Source organism: Perissodus microlepis, chromosome 14, assembly GCF_051167445.1.
Source record: "Perissodus microlepis isolate ML-2025 ecotype Zambia chromosome 14, ASM5116744v1, whole genome shotgun sequence".
Classification (NCBI taxonomy): domain Eukaryota; kingdom Metazoa; phylum Chordata; class Actinopteri; order Cichliformes; family Cichlidae; genus Perissodus; species Perissodus microlepis.
In genome coordinates, this window is record NC_140474.1 from 5,493,388 (window position 1) to 5,512,556 (window position 19,169).

At 41.6% G+C, this 19,169-nt stretch overlaps 1 protein-coding gene across 3 annotated transcripts in view; it reads right to left on the reverse strand.

Moving 5' to 3' along the window:
- sptbn4b (spectrin, beta, non-erythrocytic 4b) overlaps positions 1-19,169 on the reverse strand; it is a 97,639-nt gene that overhangs the window by 54,269 nt on the left and 24,201 nt on the right. For all 3 annotated transcript variants that reach the window (XR_014802191.1, XM_084950610.1, XM_084950609.1), the window contains exons 8-23: positions 18,547-18,659; positions 18,080-18,267; positions 15,117-15,234; positions 14,862-15,020; positions 14,469-14,771; positions 14,090-14,240; positions 13,787-13,923; positions 13,328-13,477; positions 12,492-12,860; positions 12,156-12,370; positions 11,849-11,986; positions 8,165-8,405; positions 7,728-7,886; positions 6,493-6,623; positions 6,183-6,408; positions 814-1,016 (exon numbers count right to left, since the gene is read on the reverse strand). Coding sequence is in view for 2 of the 3 variants with exons in the window: in XM_084950610.1 (XP_084806736.1) it covers positions 814-1,016; positions 6,183-6,408; positions 6,493-6,623; positions 7,728-7,886; positions 8,165-8,405; positions 11,849-11,986; positions 12,156-12,370; positions 12,492-12,860; positions 13,328-13,477; positions 13,787-13,923; positions 14,090-14,240; positions 14,469-14,771; positions 14,862-15,020; positions 15,117-15,234; positions 18,080-18,267; positions 18,547-18,659 (3,001 nt within the window). In the remaining variant the exon portion in view is untranslated. The remainder of the gene's footprint in view (positions 1-813; positions 1,017-6,182; positions 6,409-6,492; positions 6,624-7,727; positions 7,887-8,164; positions 8,406-11,848; positions 11,987-12,155; positions 12,371-12,491; positions 12,861-13,327; positions 13,478-13,786; positions 13,924-14,089; positions 14,241-14,468; positions 14,772-14,861; positions 15,021-15,116; positions 15,235-18,079; positions 18,268-18,546; positions 18,660-19,169) is intronic.

Below are 19,169 nucleotides of genomic sequence, written 5' to 3' on the forward strand. Positions count from 1 at the left end.
TTTTATGTCCCATAAAAATCTGAACACCTCCCTGATTTCAGTTCGGCTCTTCTCTTGCTCACAATCATCGTCCTGTACCTTTCTGTACCATTTTTCAACCTGGCTGCTATTTTTAGGTCACTGCTCCTGGAAGTCCTGTACCAAACTCGTGTCACGCTTCGGGTGAGTCGCAAGATCAGGATTGTACTCATATTTTTTTCACATTAATGAGATGTTGCAACCAGAATTTGTTCCTCAGGGTCAGACTGACCATGCACAGTTCTGCTGAGCGTGTCAAAACGATCGTGTCATCATGTGCTGGCACACCACGCACAGAAAGTTTTCTTAAGGTCAGTAGTCTAAGCAGGAATTTCCAGATCTCCTTCTCCACGGCTCCCTCCTCCAGCTTTTTTGGAGGGATACTGAGGCGTTCCCATGCCATCTGGGTCTGCCCCAGGGCCTCCTACAAGCTGGACATGCCCTAACCACCTCAACTGGATCCTTCTGATGTGGAGAGGCACCAGCTACCTCTAAGGCTCATCTCCACTGCTTGTATCCATTGACTCTTTCAGTCTCTACCTATAACTCATGGCCATAGATGATGGTAGGAATGTAGACTGACCAGTAAACCAGCAGCTTCCTACCAGCTGCATCACACTGAATGAGTTGAAGGTTTTTACTCAAAGGGAAATTTGGTCAAATTTAAATCAGATCAGGGCTTTGATTTTTTAATAGACACCTTTCTGTCATTTTTTTAATCACACTTCATACTTCAGACTATTAGCACTTACATTTCTTTTCTCTATATTGTTTTGCATGTACAGCACGTGGTACCTGTTGGCAAGAGTGTCGATGCGCTCCTTAATGCGTTCAGAGTAGATGTTGTTCTGGCTGATCAGACTTTCTCCTGCCTCGATCACAGCTTTGATCCTGTGCAGGTTCAGCTCCATGGTGGTGGTGAAGTCCTTGTGTTTCTTTATAGCCGCTTCCACTGTTTCCACTGTGGTGGGCAGCTCCACGTGAGCGAGTGCAGACTCCTAGAAGATAAAGACAGGAGAAGTCACATGATTTCTTTTTTTTTCCTGGTTCAATAACTAAAAGTTAAAGTGAAAGAGAAGAATAAATCTGATTGACACGAGTTAATATTGTTATTTTCAAATACTGATGGATGGATTGCTGTTATTTGAATCCACATTCAAGTGTACATCCTTTTAGATAGTCAGCTGATCATACATTATCCATGTTTATCAGAAGGCTATTTTTGAGGATATCTGTGTTAGTGGTATGGTAACATATATATGACCAATCACAGCTCTGATTGGTCAACTGATTTTATAAAGGAAGATAAAAGTAAGAATTCATCTCTTTGTAGAATTATGAAGCAATAACACAAAAATAGGCTGAGAGCAACACAGAAGTTGGGGTGTGTGCAAAAGGAAACACGCAGTAGTTCAGCATTAAAAGTGCCATATGAATGTGTGTGCGCTTGAAGTACTTTAATCAGTAAGACTGCAATGAAAAAAGAACATGTTGGATTTACTTAATACAGTGGTTAAACACAGATGTTTTGCTTTGGCAGGAACACAAACAACTGAGTTCAATCAACACAAGTTAGTCATATTTAATAAACTCGGTGCAATTTGTGTTGATAAAACGTGATTGAAACATGTTTAGATGAAGTAAGTGGAGCTCTTGGAATATTTTAATCCTTCACAATTTTCTCACTTTATTCCAACACTATTCAATAACTTGAATAGTGTTGGAATAAATACTCGGTCACTTAAATACTACACGTTATCTTCATATTACATAATGTTCAACATAGTCTAAAGTGGTTAACATAACATTTTAATAGATTTACAGCAACTTCCACTTCATCCATCCTATTACCTTATCAAGGTTGGGCGGGCCTATCATAGATGTGATAGGGTGAGAGGTGGGGTACACCCTGGACAGGTCGCCAGTCTATCATAGGGCTAATATGGGGCGATCGTGGCTCAAGAGTTGGGCGTTCGCCTTGTAATCGGAAGGCCCCGGCTCCGACAGTCTTGATTGTTGTGTCCTTGGGCAAGACACTGGTCTTGGGCAAGACACTGCCTACTGGTGGTGGTCAGAGGGCCCGGTGGCGCCAGTGTCCGGCAGCCTTGCCTCAGTCAGTTCGCCCCAGGGTGGCTGTGGCTACAATGTAGCTGCCATCACGTGTGTGTGAATGGGTGGATGACTGGATGTGTAAAGCGCTTTGGGGTCCTTAGGGACTAGTAAAGCGCTATACAAATACAGGCCATTTAATACATAGAGATCAGAGAGTACCCACTGCAAACTAAAAACCCAGGACATTCTTGCTGTGAGGCAATAATGCTAACCACTGCGCCACAAAGCTGTCAATCTAGACTTAACAAAAGTAGGAAAGCTATGATTACAAGGCTTGATGCTGAATTTTTCTTACGTTTTTAGCATACACGTGCTGCCTTTTATCCAGGGATTTTCCTGTGGTTTGAAATCTCCTGTGATCTTGTGGATTTCATGAGTCGAGGCAACTAACCACTCTTACTAGATTGTATCATGTGATCTCAACAAGAACAAATCAAGCTGTTGAATTTCATACAGATCCCACATGATTTAATTACGTTCACCATAGAAACAGGAAATTATTTTGTTCAAATTATAACTTAGACTTTTGTAAATGTAACAACCAATTTCCTTTTTTTGGGGGTGTGGACAACATGACTATAATAATAATGTGTAACCTATTTGAACCCAGGTAGCAAAGGCGTGAAGCAAAGATGGCAACTGTATAAAAAAAGAAGTTCACCTCTTTTCTCAAACATATTCTGCTCCACAGCATGTTAGGTTACAGCATAAGACACCATTTCAATTTATCCTGGTAACAAGTGACCATCTTTTGTAACACAGAAAACCAGGGTCAACCTAGAAGTTACTTGGTTTACGGCACATTCGTTTCACCTGTTTGTTTCCACCTGCATCTTCTCATATGTATTTTTTTGTATATACTTTATATATATAATCATGTCTGTTTTGTTTATTTGTATTGGCTAATAAAAGCACATATTTGACTTTACCTTTCTCTGCCTCATGTTCTTTATTTAAATATTTTGTTTGTTTTCTGTTATTTGAACATCTTTAGGTTTTGGTATAATAGTCAGAAACTGAAGCCTTTAAAATTGACTCTGCAGGAAAATGGGTTTGTTTCTTTGCCATTGAGTCAAACAGAATAGAAGAAGAATAGGCTCATTCACTGATAATGAAATTCTTATTTTAACGACTTAACGAGCCCATATTTAAACTCTACAATTTAAAAATGAACATCCTCTGAAATGGGCTGTACCATAAGCAGGAAGGACTATTCCTAAAAGTAATTAGTTTGTTCTGTCAACAGTTTAAGAGCTGATTGAAAGACAACAATTGCATTTCGTCTGTATCGACAGTAGCCTTCATATTCAGAGAAAATAAATCAAACTGAGGAATTAAACAGGGAGATGAAGACAGAGATCAATGGCCTGGAACATCGTTGATACTTATTGGAAAAAAAATGCTGCTCTCTCTAAATCAACTCCTCCAGGCTAATAAGAAGAGCTGGTCCCTGGTAAAGATTTGTTAGCAAACTGAAAGAGACGTCCCGGCCAACACACACACGGACGCACACACATACGCGAGCAGGCGTACACACACGGTCAGCGTCAGTTTTGCCTGTGACATTTCAGATCGGAAAACTAAACCTTTTTACATGTAATACAGACACAAATGCTGACTGCAGAGCCAGAACTGACTGTTGGTCTTCACCATGTGGAAAAACTTCACCGGTAGAGCAGTTGAGGCTTTGAAAAAAATATTTATAAAGCAATATGAGTATGATGTTTTAATACAGCACTTTAATACATTAGAAAAACAAAAGCCCGGCCATCTGACAATTTCTAAGTCTTCTTTTCTCATCACTTTAGAAACACTGATCAGGGTGGGAGGTGGTCATATCTTCTGTTTGAAGAAGGGCAGTCAATTTATTTATTTATTTAGGACAGTGCATGTTAATGAACATAAATGTAAAAAAAAAAAAAAAAATTACATGAATGTAAACATGCCAGATTATAGCCAAAGGCTAATTTCCATCTGTTGTCCTTAAACATAAAAAAATAGACATAATAATTCATAAAAATTCATCATTCATTCATAATAAAAACTCCATCACCAAACTTACACATACACACCATTCTGTTCCCAAATAAAACATTAAAACTATACAACTCATACATGATCACACAATTAGAATCAAGCTGACTTAAAAGGGAAAAAAAGAAGGTGGTCTTAAAGGGGGTGGAGCTTGTTTCACACAGAGGTTGAACTGAGAGGCTTCAACAAGGACAATAAACCATGCAAAGCTACTCTAGCAGAATTTGAGTATAAAAATATGAAGCTGAAAATCAGTTGTCACTTTTATTTTGCTAATGCGCTGAAAAATAAAAGATTGATTTTTGCAAACAAACGCGTACTTTCTATTTGAAGAAAATCTAGCAAAGTAGAACGTGTATAATTGGCACAGTCCTATAAATACCACCGTAACATCATATGGTGGTAACACAAAAACAGACACGAGCATCAGAACACTGCCAACATCTCTTCCTCCTACGCTTCATCAAGAAGCTAGAAAATACATATAGAATTACTAGAAGCTGCTGCTCCAACACCCCATAACACAGACACACTGCAAGAAGACACCTGCTGACGCACACGTGCGCGCACACACACACACACCCTCCCTCTCCTCTTTCTTTTGCTGGTCGAGCTTTAGGCCAACGCCCAGGCTGGCTGATGCTCTGCTGCAGTCACCAGGCATCATTAAATCTGTTTACAGAGACTTCAAGTTGTTTTGATGCAATAAAAAGTATAATAACAGAGTTTATTCATTATCATTTAGGCTGACTTAACGATGAAGTAGTAGTGGTAGACTATTTTCTCATCAGATGCTGACCTCAGTTCCAAGTTTAGTGTATAGTAACATGTGTCCATTTCAGCCAACTCTTTCTTTTTCTATTCCTGCTCCTTACTTTGGTTCACTGTTATAAACGCAGAGTAAGTAGGATTTATTTCTGCTGCTCAAAATAAGGATAAACAAATGACGGCATTAGCTGGGCTGCATATGATTTTTCTTTACTGATTTTGTGTGCACTATAGAGCTCACTCTGGTCTTGTCACGGTCCTGGATCGGTGACCCGGTGTTTTGAGTTTTGTACTTTGATTTGTGATGTCATCATGGTTTATGACTGCTAGTGTTTTGGTTTCTGTTTTGCATTTCTAGCTCTCTAGTTCTTCTTTGTTCTGTGACTTCTAGTTCTTAGGTTTTGTTCCTGTGGCCTCATGTTTAGTGTAGGTTTAGTTCCGTCTTCATATTTATTTTCTTGCGCCCCAGTCAATCGTGTCTCATGTCGCAGTTTGTTTCTCCTGTCTCTGTGCTCCCTGTTCCCTCTATTCAGTGTCAAGTCCGTGCCTCTGTGCCTGTCGTGTGTTTCCTGTTTTATTTTGATAGTCCCTGTCCTGTGTGCAGCGTGTCTGGTTTTGCTTCCCCTTATCTCGTTAGCTCTGATTACTCCTTCTGTGTCTCTTTCCCTCGTTATCCCTCGGTGTATTTAAGCCGTGCTCTTTGCTGTGTTGTACCCTCACGGTGCTGTGGTTTTCCTCTGTGTTTATGGTACTGTTCAGGTTCTCTGTCTCCTGGTTTTCTAGTTTAGCTTTCTTGTATCTCATGTTAAAGTTTTTCTCCAGCAATAAATCTTCTGCTTTTACTTTATCATTCAGTCTCAGAGTCCTGTGTTTGGGTCCTGCATTCTGCCTGCCACCTTCTGAAGGAAAGATATGATGTCAAGGTAAATAAAAGCACAGCGAATATGATTCGCTCCCTCTGTAGCAGCAGTTTTGAAAGGTTCGCCTAAAAGCTGCAGTGTAGAAGCATCATCTACCTGTGAAATGTAGCCGAACTTTTCTAATGGTTCAAAAGTTTCTTAGGCTTTCTGTCATTGGAGTACTTAAAGAAACTTCATCAAGAACATTAGTCTACTGTACATAAGGTAAATAGTGGAGATTTTCTATTACACAGGGTGTCAGTGCCATAAATAGATACCCAAATTTCAGGCCAATCCAACTAAAATTTCATTTTGCACCACTGACAGATGAAGTGACGCTGCCACACACACCTGGTTGTTGAGGAAGGATTCAGCCTGTTTGACGTCACGCAGGAATAGATGGAAAATGTGAGCCTGGACCAGAACTTCTCTCCTGCTTTCCCACATCTCCAGCAGCTTGTTCCAGCCGACATCGAGTTTCTGGAGCCACTGCTGCAGGGCGGCCTGTGGGAGAGGAGCCTCCTCGGACTCCAGGAGCTCATTCATGGCTTGCAGGCGCTCGTAATCCTCTTCGTACCTGCGTGAACAGAGAGCTGCCCAGTTATTCTCTACACAGCCTGAAATAACATCACATAATATATTGAAGAAAACATTCACCTACCGTCCAATCTCTTCCTTGAGAGCAGCGTGCTCGTTGATGAGCTTCTCTGCCTCCTCCAGATTGTTGGGCAGCTGCTCTGAGGCAGCGGCGGTCTGTGTCTGGACCAACCAGGTGAGGAATGAGTCCAGGTCCTGACAAGACAGGGTAAGGAGCATGAATCACAATTCATTAATTATACATTAGTTCATACTCTGGAAGTTTGTGTAGACAGAAAAACTTTCTTTATGACCTCTACACGACATCCACATACTGTTTGTACTTTTTCACTCTTGCAATGTGGAATTAAGGACAGCGTGCATTAATTATTTTTATAGCACCCACTTCTCCCCTGCCACTTTCTCAGTACCGGAAAATGGAGTCAGTTATTCCTTAATAATGACAGGTTGGCTGATAATTTAGCTTGAGGTCCTTTGGCTCTATTAAACTTCTATTCTCTTTGAAACTTTTCAAGTTGGTTTCTTTATTGAGCCCTGCAACAACGCCCTCAGTTTTTATGTAGAAATTATTTATCGAAGACACAGGTGTCAAACTCCAGGCCTCGAGGGCCGGTGTCCTGCAGGTTTTAGATATGTCCTTTATCCAGCACAGCTGATTTAAATGGCTAAATTACCTCCTCAATATGTCTTGACGTTCTCCAGAAGCCTGGAAATGAACTAATCATTTGATTCAGGTGTGTTGACCTAGCATATCTAAAACCTGTAGGACACCAGCCCTCGAGGCCTGGAGTTCGACACCCCTGATCTAAGAGTTTAGAAACATGTTTGGGGTTTAATCGTTCATAAACATAATTTCAGATTTGATTAAAGAGTCAGCAACTGAAAGACAGGCTGTAGAGTTTATATCTTTGTAGGATGCTGAAGATGGAGGTGCCAGGAGAAAAAGGGAGGATTGGTGTGACAGAAGAGGATGCTAGAGATAGGATGAGATGGAGGCAGATCATTTGCTGTGACGAACCCTAAAGGAGCAGCTGAAAGAATAAGAAATATATGTACATGAAGTCTTTCCACTGCCTTGGTCTTTGACAGTCTACCCTCCTGCTTGCTCCTTGCTACTGTTCCTGTTCCTTGGAATTGCTCCTGGTGTCTAGTTTTGTTCTTTAAGATTTCTTGTTTACATTTATAGCAACTTTGAATAAAGGTCAAGGTCATAGTGAGGAATAAACCTCACTTTTTGCTCGCTGATGAATTTCAGTAGCAAGTGGTGTTCAGAGTTAAACACTTCTTCCTTATTTGTACCTGTATGAAGCTCTGCAGCCTGCTAGCCACCATCAGTGAGTCCTCACATCCCTGCAGGGTCCGTTTGAGCTCCTCCCACTCCACACTGATGCCATCAAACTGCACAAGAACCTCCATTGCCCGAACCGGGTGAGCAGTGGCCAGATGCTCTGCCTCTTCCTGCATCACCAAAGAGAAACGCTATTATATGGTGCTTCTAGCCTACTGATACCTCAGAGTACTTAAAATCATATATACTTTTATACCTGTTTGGTTTCTTAAACTCACTTAGCCACTAAAAAAAAATGAGAAAATTAAATCCCTGAAATACAAAAAAAATCATCTCTACTTGTCCATTTAGATTCTCCAGTTAAGTGTAAAATATTACTTTTAGGGATAGATTTCAATTCTACAGCTGAAAAACGTCATATAAATGTTTTTTTGTGTAAATGTCCTACCTGTAAGTGCAGTAGTTTGGGCTCCAGAACAGACAGGGCTCCCTCCATAGTAGAGAGGCGTCTCTGCAGGGCGAGGACCCCTCCCAAATCACTGCCCACATACTGGGTGGCGTCAATGGCTTTTCTCTTGTCCTGGATCTGGGACTTGATCTCGGCACACTCCAGCAGGTAGTTCTGCAGACGTAACATCGAGTCCAGTTGATCTTTCTTCTGCTCGACCAGCTCCACGATGCTGTTCCACCTGGAGAGGTGTGACAGACAGCGCACAATAAGACTGCAAGTGCACTTCAAGAGAGGCGAGTGTTGTTGTGTGGGAAAAAAAAAACATGTGATTCACGCCTACCACTTGCTTTTTGTAAAAGATTTGTTTTAGTTGTGGATATTTACTAAGTGTGTAACAGTTTTAGAACTGTTACACACTTAGTAAATATCCAAATGTCCACGGTTTGATAAGATGACATCCTTAAATCTGGATTACTTTTTACCTAATAAGTCAATATAATCCAAATAAGCAGCAGACACATCAACCACCAATAACATCGAGGTGAAGCGATTCAGATTCAGTCATCTTCGTGTTGATGTGACGCGGTTTTCTTTGTAAGTCTATTTTTAACATTTCCTTTGTGTTACTCCTGACTTTGAAAGAACTCGTTGTTATTTTGACCTGATATGACCTGCTCTGATTCACGTGAGACACTTGTTTGTGCTCCACTCTGCTGCGGCTTCGGCTCAGCCTCACACATCGTCATCCAATATGTTCACCTGAATCTACTCCAGACCAACAGATCTCAGTACACACCCATTCAGCCAAGATACACGCGCACACACTCACGCACATATAAACATATAAACACAAATCCTTGTGACCGTACTGAGGTAATGTCAGACAGAGCGCTCAGCAGGAAAACATCTCAGTGACACTGACCTCAGGGCTGGAAACCTGTTTTAAAAATGTTCAGTGAAAATTTTCATTTAATAAATCTGTTATAGAATTGGAGTAGTTATGTAATTATGTTGTAGTTATAATAACCTGACTGAAAATTAGGTCACTAATACTGTTTTGATTCTGCCATGGTCTTATTTTTTCCATGCATCTTTATATCTTCTTCTCCTCCTCCTTCTTTCAGCTGCTCCTTTTATTGTTCATCCCAGTGGATCATCTGCTATGCTATCCCTAGCAATCTCCTCTCAAACCAAATCACTTCATGTCCTCCTTCACTGCATCCACAAATCTCCTCTGAGATCCTCCTATTCCTCCTGTCTGGCAACTCCACCTCCAACATCCTCTCTCCCTCTGATGTACTCATTTCTAATCCCGTCCATCCTGGTCAATCTCAGTGAAAATCCTGATATCTTTAATTCTGCCACGTCTAGCTTAGCCTCCTGTCTTTTAGTCAGTGCTACCATCCCCAAACCTTACATCGTAGCAGGTCTGTAAACCTTCCCTTTCCCTCTATCCTTCTGTCACAAATCACCCCTGACACACGTCTCCACCCACTCCACCCTGCCTGCACGCTGTTCGTCACCTGCATTGGCTGTTGTGTTGGATAGTTGACCTCAGGTGTTTAAACCTTACTACCTCTACTAAAACTAAATTAAAACAGGTATTGTGATGTGTTTTTTTTAAATACCATGTAGTTGTAGTAGTAGTAGTAGTAGTAGTAGTAGTAAAGGTAGTGGTAGTATTTATAAAATGTTATTAGCAAGTGTTAAATGTATGTTATGTTAAATATCAGTACTCTTGCTGACTCGTTTGGCTTTTTAACAATTTATAGATATATACCAAACTGTAGATATTACATCAGGAATCATTTTGAAAGACAGAGAGAGTAAAACTGAGTGAGCTGTGAGCACGATAAACGTCAGGAGATTAGACAACCGTGTGCTTTAGAGAGAGAAATACGCCTTGAATTTTCCCTCCTACTGTTATAGACTGATGTTCTTTGTGCCACTTAAGCTGGGTAGAGTCGCACTGTGTTTAATATCATCAAATTAAGTTAATATATTATGCATTTAGGCTTTTACTACTGGAACACAATTCTATTAACCAATACAAGAGAAGGCTGTGAATAAATATGACTGCTTGTATGTTTGTTTTTGAATTTGGGACTCTTGGCCAGCCCCGTCTTAAATGAGGAAGCCAACACAGATGGTCACCCCAAGACCGACTCTCCACGTGCCAAAGTCACCGGACTCACGAACACCCGGCTGTCATGGACTCTGCTGCCAGACATAACTGGTCAATGAAGCGGGCTGAGACATTTAAGCAAAAAAACAAAAACGCAATCCTATCTCAGGATCTACGTGGACAGAGATCGGAGGGAGGATGGTTCCAAGTTGCTACGATGTAAGAGCTGCATGTCGCATAATTACGATGAGAAGGCAGGTTCAACTCCCAAAGACAGCAATTAAAAAAAGCTGTTAACAAACCCCACAATAATTCACACTCTTGGTGTTTCTCTTCTCTCCCTGTGTGTCAGCTGACTTCCTTCGACCTTCCTCTCCACCCACCTACTACGCCCCTCCTCCTGCCTCTGGAGACAGTCAGTAAAATCAATTAATTTTTCAACAGAGAGCAATCCACAAACATGTTTACGCTGTTAGAGCTCATTTTCTGAAGTTTGAACCTTTACTAATAAATATTGTTTGTCACATATGGCAGTGCTACAGTATTACCATGTATGTTATGTACTACAGTGCTGTACTTTGGCAACTGAGGCTGATTTAAATATAATGTAACTTTGACCTTATTCCACTCAATCACATTTTATCTTATTTTTAAACGTTGTACTCTCAGTGCCTTAGCAATGAAATTGAACACAGAAGTCACAGCACTCCAATCCAACCAATCAACAGCCGACACAGGAACTATATTAACTATATCAGCGGTCCCCAACCTTTTTTGCGCCACGGACCGGTTTATGCCCGACAATATTTTCATGGACCGGCCTTTAAGGTGTCGCGGATAAATACAACAAAATAAAACTAGTACCGGTACTGAAAAAAAGAAGATTTATTCATAACACACGTGAAAAGACCCAGGAAAACCGAGTTAACGATAAAAACGATAACAAAAAACACTGAAAACCGATAAAAACCCTGAAAACCATACATTTTACACCTGAGCTTCAACTCTCGCGGCCCGGTACCAAACGACTCACGGACCGGGACCGGTCCGAGGCCCGGGGATTGGGGACCGCTGAACTATATTACTAATATAAGGTTCATCTGTGAGTTGGTAGGCACATCTCTCTATTTGTTACCGTGGTAAATGATGCAGCTGAGTGTACTTTCTTTTTACTGAATCTATAATGTGAATTCGCATGGCATTTGTTCACTGCTCTGGTGTTATGAGCAGATATGGTGATGTGCTGGCACTCTGGATTAAGTTGTTAATGAAGCTGAGATGTGATACTGACCGTGCATTTTTAAATAGAACTTTCCAGCACTTTGAACAAAGTACTTTCTTATGTATGAAAAACTGCAAACAGGCCTTGACTCACATTAGCAGTATTAGCATGATGATCAGCAGTGATTGTGTTCCCAGTTTAGGATTTGAGTATTCAGTTACTAACAGATGGATCCAGCCAGTATTACTCATGGTAGCTGTAGTAATGGTTATAGTACTGAAAACATAATTTGTAATTACTGTTATCACTTCGATTGTTGCTTTTGTTTCAGTACCTAGAGTTGAGGTGGTCCTGACAACCTCTGACCTCTGTAGAAGATGGATGACCTCCATCCAGGAGCTGCTGAACTATCTGATTAACATCCAGGATCCTTCCCATCAGGCTGTTCATCTCCTGGTCCAGGCTCTCAAATCTGCAACATGAGGGTTGTAGTTTTGAACTGCAAAAGTTGGACTCAGCCAATTCTTGGTAACAGTTTAGACAACAAGACAGACACTGACCACCCAGCTAAGCTTTGGTAGGCCTGAGATGGTAAAACCAACTGCCTTTAGCCATTCTGTCCTCCTTCCCCTCCTCCTCACCTGTGTGCCACGACCTCCACATCCTCCAGTTTTTCTGGGATCTCCATCCTTTCCAGCCACTGCTCCTTCTCGTCAATCCACAGCTCGCAGGCGTTGACCTCGCTGAACATGCGGTACACAGCGAGGGCGTCATGAAGCCACTGCTGTCTGAGCACTGCGATTTCAGCAACCTCTGTGTACAGCTGCTCCACCTCTCCCATACGAACCTGCACCTCCTGCGGAGAGGAGGATGGAAGAGGAGACAGGACGAGATGGTCGGACAAAAAGTTTATTAAATAATAAAGACATGGGAAGTGAAACATCCTTTTTTTGTTTGATTGTTGCGCTCGTACCCACCTCCTGTTCACGGTACCGCAGGGGCAGCGCCACCATGTGTTTGCGCAGTGCCACTACGTGCAAACGATGTTTGTCAATGGCTTCACTGACCCCTCTGTGTTTCTTTAGCAGCGATTGAGTGGAGTACTCATCGTGTCCAAAGTCTTCGCTGGACACCAGGCGGTAAGCGTCCTGCAGCCAGGCCACGACGTCGTCCGTCTCTGTGGAGAACTGGAAGAAGTTGAGCGCCTCCTGCAGGTGGCTGAGATGCTGCGCAGCCTGGTCCTCCAGCCTCTTCCACTCGCCTTTAACCTCCATGATGCGCTCCTGGATCCCCGCTGTGCCAAAGCTCTTCTCACTCAGAATCTGCTTCCCTCGCTTCATGGTGTTCTGGATAGGAGGACAGATAAATTTGACTAATTTGAAAAATGGCCACTTCTCGCTTGAGAAAATGCTTGATTTGCATGTGGCTGAAAAACAAATAAACCCTAAAGACCAAGAGACCTGGAGACCCTAGATCTAGACCCTAGATATTCATATTGTTCTCTTTCTTGTTTTCATTAAAAAGACCACCTGGTGCTTCAAAGTAAAGTTAACAAAACAAGGAGAACATGAAATTAATATCAACCAATAGCATATAAAAGCTATTGGCTGATATAGCTTTTAATGTGGGCCAGCAGATACATCCTCAAAACGTGAACTCCAAATGGTCTGTTAGGAGAAGTTGGATGGGTTTTTTTTAGATAAACTAAAAGAAATGTATAAATGTAAATGCATAAATTTACTGAAGTCTGTGTAGTTTGGAGAAAAACTCTTACAGCAGTACATTTACCAGGTGCAGAATTGAAAACACGCACCTGCAGCAGTGAGCGGTGAGCCAGCAGTTCCCCAGCCAGAGTCTTGTGCTGTTGCAGTAACCTCAGCACACTGCTCAGGTCCTTCCCGTAGCCCTGAGCTCCCAGGATGGAGCTTTTCTCTCTGATCCAGGCCTCCGACTCTTCCAGCTCCTAATAGGACAAAAGACAAGTTTTAAAGCAGGACAATATTTGTAATGGAAAACTGAACAGGTTTAATGATTGGGTGGGGTGCGATTGGTGGTGCCTGGCCTGAATCCAGGGTGGGGTCTTTCTGTGTGGAGTTTGCATACTGTCGCCATGTCTGTGTGAGGACTCCTGGTTGCTCCCATAGACATGCATGGGGCATAAAAAATGTTCAAAGCTTTCTGAAGCATCCAAGCTCCTCAGATACTGGCTCCTAGGAATAATCCCGGCAAGTTAATCCCGCCATTTTCCCCACAACCTGCTGACCCATCTCACCTGAAAGAAGGCCCACAGTTTCCTTGACTCCTCGAGCTCAGCACGTCTTTTAGTTGCCAGGTGTTTCAGCTCCTCCAGACAGGAAGAGACATGGTTGACACGGTTACAGATCACCTGTGGGTCACATGGTTGGTAACCTGTAAAAATGAGACACAGCATTAAATTTATTAGAACCGTGAGCCAGACACAGGATATCAACCTACTCACACCAAGCCTTAAATACCAATTTTCCAATCATTGCTAAAGACAAATAAAATAAAACACTTTCACTGCAACACAATGTGTGTGTGTACATGCGTGTACCCTCTATTGTGGTGAACTTTAGTGCAGCAGTGTTGAGCGTCTCGACTCTCTCAGCCTGCACAGTAATATCGGCCTCCTGCAGGCCGTGCTTCTGCAGCAGGTCGTCCACCTCCAGTAGATGTTTCCCAAAGTCCCTCGAGAGCAGCTGGACCTGAAAGGAATGAAGCAACGGGAGGGGAGAAAGGCGAGAGAAATTAATGGAAGAAGAAATGATGAAACAAGGGGTTTCAATAATAAGCATTGATATCTGTGTTTATATACACACATGAAAAAACTGAAGTGTATGTAGGACTCTAGTTACAGAGTTTCTTTTGTCCCCAGTACTCGTATTTTAGGTGGTGTGTCCTTTTCATTTTACGTCTCTCACGCTCTCTAGTACCTGCATGTCCTCCATCCAGTCAATCATGTACACCATGTCCTGGAAGGTCTTCTGCAAGGCCAGATTCTTCTCCAGCCGGGTCCTTCTCCCAGCCACCAGCTCCTTCAGCAGACTCCACTGGCCCAGGATATTCTCTTTACGTGCCAAGATACGCCGGATATCGTAGTATCCTTCCACCTCCATCTCTGCGGCGAGTTCCACAACCACGCCAATTCTTTCCTCGTATGAGGCTATGTCTGCTTCGATGGCTTCGTGCTTCTTCATCGCTGCCTCGACTGCTGGTAGGTCATAGCCAAAATTGTCCTGAAGTCGAAGGGGAAAACAAAGAAAGTCGTGATCTTAGATTTAATGAAACAAGTACCAGTAATACACTGAGACATTTGTCCCCCCTACCTGCGATACGAGTCTCTGATTCTCATTGAGCCAGGCTTGCCTCATGGTGGTTTTGTGGTCAAAGCGCTGAGCCAACAGCTCAAGCTTCTCCTGACGAATCAGCTCCTTCCGTAAAGCTACACCTCTCTCGTGCTCTGCCTTCTCCAATCTCTCCCAGGCCTAGATGATGAATGACAATAAACTGATTAACAGTGTTGGAGAAAGGATTAAATGTTGTATATAAAATATAAACAACACAGCTTGTGGGTGTATGACCTTGTTAATGTCTGAGATGAGCTTCCCATCATTAGGCACATAGGGTTTCTGGTTATTGGCTCTGAGTTTGCTTTGGATGGTGAAGAGAAGGACCTCGAGATTACCCTTCTCCTGAAACCTGGATGAGAAGCAGGAAGCTTTAGTTGGTGGGTCAGTGTCACAGTATCACAGTCATCTCAGCAAAAAATCACTCAAACAGCACGAAAGCTTGTTGACAGACGTGTTTCTGTCTGCTGTCCAGGGTTGTGCTCATTAATTACTCACAGAGAGTCTACATTTAGTCTGAGAACCGTCTTCTATTAAAATATCCACTAATATGTATGCACATCTGTTTTCATGCCAGTTTCACAAGTCAACAGCTGGCTGTGAGCTGCTTAAGTCACCCAGAGCCTAACAAGGCCTATTGGATCATAGCAAGAGTGTGGACGTGTGTGTGTGTGTGTGTGTGTGTGTGTGTGTGTGTGTATCTGCTCTGTGGGTATCATTGCTGCTGACAGTACACTCTGAGGTGTCATGAGTCTAGTACTCTGTGCTTTTTCACTGTAAAAAAACCAAACATTCAAATGTATAATTTTACAGTTAAGGAAGTGAAGTCATCCTGTGAGCAAAAAAGGAGCCAACAAATTCATACACTGTTTAGGAAAGCTGCACTTTAGTAGGAGTCACATAAAATTACACTACTTTAGGGCTGCCACAAACGATTATTTTGATAGTCGACTAGTCACCGATTATTTTTGCAATTAGTCGACTAATCAGATCATCATCCATTGGACGTAAAACGTACAGCTTATTGCACCAGCAGCATCTGCTCTTATATAACTATCATTAGCTTATAGCTTTAAGTGTTTCAGGTATGTGCTAACTAAAAATAAAGACAAGATGATAGTTTATTAAATTTTAATGAAATTTGCAGATTGTTTCGGTGAAGTTTAATAAACTCCTTTCTATCTAAAATATAACAGGACACCTGAGTAAATTCTCGAGCATCTCACACTTCTGATAATCAGCTGTCTGCTTGACGTTTATGCAGCTGTGTAAAAACTATAACTTTAATCTCAGCCAAACAGATTTACTCAGGAACAAATAAAATACTAAAAAAAAGCCAAACAATAACATTTTTAAGTTATCTAAGTGACTCATATATGTTTAACCTGAGTAGCGAAAGACGGCGGTGGGTTTGAAAACGATTTGCCGGGAGTCCGGTGTTCTCACGGGCTCTAGTGACCTTGCCCCCGGCTAGCTATCGAGCTAGTGGGTAACAGACGTCTCCGAAAACGTCGGAGCGCTTTTGAAAATATGTGGTGTCTTGATAAACTGAGCAGATATTTGAGGTTTACACAGCTACATTTTCGCCTGAAAATATGTTAAACGTTTATTTTGTGACCCAGAAAGAATAATAAGAGTAATATTAAAACTAACTAGCTGCCGCCATTGTTGGAAACTGAGCTGGGCTGCGCTATGAATTCTGGGACGCTGCTTCTTCTTCTTCGGGGTTTAACGGCAGCCGGCATCCTTGTACATGCAGTGCTGCCATCTTCTGTTTCAGTCCGTTATTACACTCTTAAATCCTACTACTTATTCCTGTGTCTTTTGGGATCTTACAAAGCTTCAAACGAGGCGTCGACTATTAAATTAGTCGTCGACGATTTTGATAGTCGACGTAATCGTGACTAGTCGACTAATCGTGGCAGCCCTACACTACTTCATCTAAAATACACAATAACTCTCATAACTAATATAAAGTATAAACTGTCTCTAGCTACTGTTTCACATAATTCTGGCTTCAGACGCTTACAGTCCATCAGTAATGTTTCTCACTGACACAGCTACACACATACACAGCAATCTTATTTTTCTCTAATAGGGTGAAACATAAAACGTATATGGTATAAGCACAACAGTATATTTTTCACAAGACTGGCATAAATTAAATGCATTAATTACATTAATAAATAATAAATTACTTTGTAAAGCAGATATAAGCAACTAATTCTGACACTTGAGAAGCTGTAGATTAACTGTTTTGAATCACAGCTGGTCAGAATAGCACACCAGGTTACTGGTAGCAGTCACAAACCGAAGCTTATTTTACTATATGTGATGTGGTACAGTGGTCAGTCGTTTATCGTGGGAGTTATGTTCCAAAAATAGGTGATAGATGAGTAGCAAAGTAGCCAACTTTATTTTTTCCAATTATTATAGATGTTTTAAGACTGTAAAACCCGTCACTACACGCTTTATACACTTTTCTCAGACAGGCATGAACATTTTCACACTTTTCTCTCTTGTTTGAACACTCTCAAAGTTCAAACCTTTGTAGAAAAAAAAGTCCAGTATTATAGAATGAAACCAAAGGCTACCGTAGTTGTCTTTGATGGCGCAAACGTTTCGTTGACATTGTTGCGTTTGTTGGGAGAAACCTTACAAACATACAGTACAGCACTTCAGAGTCACACTGCTAGCGATCAAAGATTTATGTAAATTTGACAAGCTGAACACATTCTGTACTGTTCAGGAGACACGGCACCAGATTGATTGACAATGGTCTACAGCCAATCAGGACGCAGAACACAATGCGCTGTTTTAAAAAAAAAAAAAAAAACACCATGCAAAATTGCACCCAAAAAATCAGCGAAACAGCGAGGCTGCGAAGGGTGAACCGCGTTATAGCAAGGGACCACTGTATTACATATTTACATAATTAGTTGGTATTGTTCCTCCAGCTGCTTCTTTTTAGTATCACTTTGTTTTCCAGCTTTAAGTTGGCCCCAAGGTTTTGGAGATGCGTTGCTGTCATCAAATTCTTACAATTATACCGTTTCTTATGAGTTTAAGACATTTGCAAATCAAATCAAACGTTTTACACAGCGTCACAACTTTTTTGAAATTGGGTTTGTACATGTGGTGTTAAAAAAATGACAAAATATGTTAATCTGGTATTTTTAAAGAATCATCAAACTTACTTGATGGGCTTCTCTATAGTGCAGTAGGTGGTGAAAGCCTGCAGCTGCTGCTGAACTCCGGTCAGCGAGTTGGCAAACTTCTGGTTGCTGATGACCGCGATGGTCTTCTCTATCCACTCGAGGAGCTCCGATGCCAGAGCGTCATAGCGGTTAACAATCTTCTCTGCCTCAATGCAGTTGTCTAGCACCTGGTTCAGAGAGAAGAAAGTTGCGAGGAGATTCTGAGAGCAAGATTGAGGCATGAGGCTAACAAAAAAAGGCAGGAATAACCAAGAAACCCTTTAAGAATCATAATATTTAAATTCCTCTAAGATCTGCACGTGCTAGTAAAGTGATATTACAGTGATATTATTTGTTTCAGACTGCCTGCCCTTCAGGTTTTAAAGCAATAGTGGCTCATTGATCTCCTCTCTGATGCTGTCAGTATGCAGGTTCTGTAGGCATATTTGGGAGAGCGTGTGCGTTACCTTGCCAACGCGCTTCCCCTCCACAATAAGAGCCTTCATCTTAGAGAAGTAGTGGTAATAGGAAACCACGTATGTAATGATGGACTTTTCATCTGGGTTCTCGGTGTTCACATCTGCACAGGAGGGAGGTGATAGAAACGGAAAGATAGAAGAGTTAGCATCACCTTTAAGACCGGCACTCCTTCCTCTTAATATACAAGGATCTGATTGTTTCTAGTATAGATCAGCACCACGGTCACTCGTCCATAAGATTTGAGAGTCTGAGTAAGTCTGAGTAATGGCTCAAGTCTTATTAATACATCAGATCTGTGCATGCCTCTCCTGCATAATTCTGAGTTCACTGTAAGACGTGACTGTTTTGGAGAAACTAAAACAATGTGTGGGAAAAAACATGCTTTCAGCTGCCATCTCATGGCCTCACCCTTCCACACAACTCACAGAAGAAAAAAAAAAGCTACATACGTTTAAAAAGCTTTTTTATTGCACACTGGACAAAGTCTGAGCACATTTTCAGCGCCCACACATTTTAGAAGAATTAAACATTTTAAACTTCCCTTACATAGCCTTTATCCTTGTCTTTTTAATCCATCATTATAAATCCATCATAAAATTGAATGTTAGTT